Source organism: Malurus melanocephalus, unplaced genomic scaffold (assembly GCF_030028575.1).
Source record: "Malurus melanocephalus ecotype Western Australia unplaced genomic scaffold, MMel_1.1 scaffold_548, whole genome shotgun sequence".
In the NCBI taxonomy this organism is placed as follows: Eukaryota; Metazoa; Chordata; class Aves; order Passeriformes; family Maluridae; genus Malurus; species Malurus melanocephalus.
Genome location: NW_026623780.1, coordinates 147545 through 149626, shown reverse-complemented (window position 1 = coordinate 149626; position 2082 = coordinate 147545). Strand labels below are relative to the sequence as shown.

Genomic DNA, 2082 nt, shown 5'->3' with positions numbered 1-2082 from the left:
CCACTGGGGGTCCCAGCCCTGATTTTATTCCCCACTGGGGGTCCCAGCCCTGATTTTATTCCCCACAGGGAGTCTGACCCCAGATTTTACTCCCCACAGAGGGTCCCAACCCTGATTTTATAACTCACTGGGGATTCCAATCCTGATTTTATAACTTTCAGGGGGTCCCAGCCCTGATTTTACTCCCCACAGAGGGTCTCAACCCTGATTTTATAACTCACAGAGGGTCCCAGCCCTGATTTTACACCCCACAGGGGATCTCACCCCAGATTTTACGCCCCACAGAGGGTCCCAGCCCTGATTTTACCCCTCACAGGAGGTCCCAGTCCTGATTTTATGCCCCAAAGGGGGTCTCACCCCAGATTTTACCCCTCACAGGAGGTCCCAGCCCCGATTTCAGCCCCAGTCCCACCTGGTTGGTGCAGCTCATCTTCCAGCCGTAGCCCATCTTCTCACACACCTCCTTCAGCGCGCGGTACGAGCCGTCGGCGTCCAGCTTGGTGAAGAACCGYGTCATCCGCTTCACCAGCCGCTGCCACGGGCTCTGCCGCCCCAAAAAACRGTCCCAAAGGTTACCAACCCCGCCAAAAAGGTCACAGATCCCGCCAAGTTCCAGCCCCAGCCCTGCAGAATCCCGGCTTTCGGCGAGGAAATGTTGGAAAGCTGCACCCCCTGATGGCATGAGCCAAAAAATGCATCCCAAACACCTGAAACGCTGCACAGCCACATCCCAAACTGCATTTATGACCCTGGTATCATAAATATGGCAGAAATGCTCCTTAGTGACACATATATGATGCTAAGCTGCACCCCAATTGTATAAATAGTGAGGTGGTGGACCCCAATATTGTAAATTGGATGTGAAGCTGCCTCCCAAACTCTGCAGAGCTGTACCCTGGAATTGGAAAGTTGTATTTTGTTACTCAAAATACRGCAAAATTGCACCCCAAATACCACAAGGCTGCACCCTGAGATGACAAACCTTACCCAGCTGCACCCCAACACCGCCAAGCTGCTCCCTGATATTGTGAATCAGATGCAAAGTTGCTGCCCAAACACCACAGAGCAGCCACCAACCACTGCATGAAATGCACCCTGATGCCATAAATGATGCACATTTGCACCCCAAATCCTGGGAGGTGGCACCCCGAGATGAAAAATCTCACAGCTGCACCCCAGCATTGCCAAGCTGCTCCCTGATATTCCATATACAGSAAAGTTGCTCTTTAATGTGACATTTCTGAAGCAAAGTTGCACCCCAATATTTCACAGTTCAGCGCTGCACCCCAATGCTGTAAATCAGATGTGTCAAGCCCCTGGCAAAGTGATACCCTGGATATGAGAAGTATTGCAAATGTGCACCCCAAATCCTGCACTGGCACCCTGAGGAGGTAAAGAATTACAAATGTGCACCCCAAATCCTGCACCTGGCACCCTGAGGAGGTAAAGAATTACAAATGTGCACCCCAAATCCTGCACTGGCACCTTGAGGTGGTAAAGAATTGCAAATGTGCACCCCAAATCCTGCACCTGCACCCTGAGGCAGTAAATATTCAACAGCCATAGACCCAACGTTGCCAAGTTGCTCCTTGATATTATAAACATGTTGAAAAAAAGTTGCTTCTTACCTGTTTAAGGCAAAGTTGCACCCCAGTAGTGTCAAAGGTGCAGCACTGGATGCTGATGTTGTAATTTTGATGAGAAGCTGCCCCCAAATGCTGCAGAGTTGCACCCCAAGATGATAAAGCTCACCCAGCCACATCCCAAACATTGCCCAGTGGCTCCCTGATGTTACAAAYATGGCAAAGCTGCTCCTCATTGTCACATACATGATGCAAAGTTGTACCCCAGTGCTGTAAATGGGAAGTGAAGCTGCCCCCAAACACCCTGAAGCACCAGCAAAGTGTCACTCTGATCCTAAAAACACCAAAAGCTGCACCCCAAATCCTGCAAACTYGCATCTGAGGTGATAATAACACAGTCACACCTCCAAGATCGCCAAGCTGCTCCCTGACAGTCCCCGCTGGGGAAAGCTGCGCCCCAAACACCACAGAGCAGCCCCCAACCATTGCAAGGAGCATC

At 50.9% G+C, this 2082-nt stretch overlaps 1 protein-coding gene across 1 annotated transcript in view; it reads right to left on the bottom strand.

Moving 5' to 3' along the window:
• The window catches only part of CHEK1 (checkpoint kinase 1), a 9064-nt gene that overhangs the window by 1212 nt on the left and 5770 nt on the right, over window positions 1-2082 (bottom strand). Inside the window, exon 10 of the mRNA XM_057382083.1 lies at window positions 385-544. Within this exon, the coding sequence (XP_057238066.1) occupies window positions 385-544 (160 nt within the window). The remainder of the gene's footprint in view (window positions 1-384; window positions 545-2082) is intronic.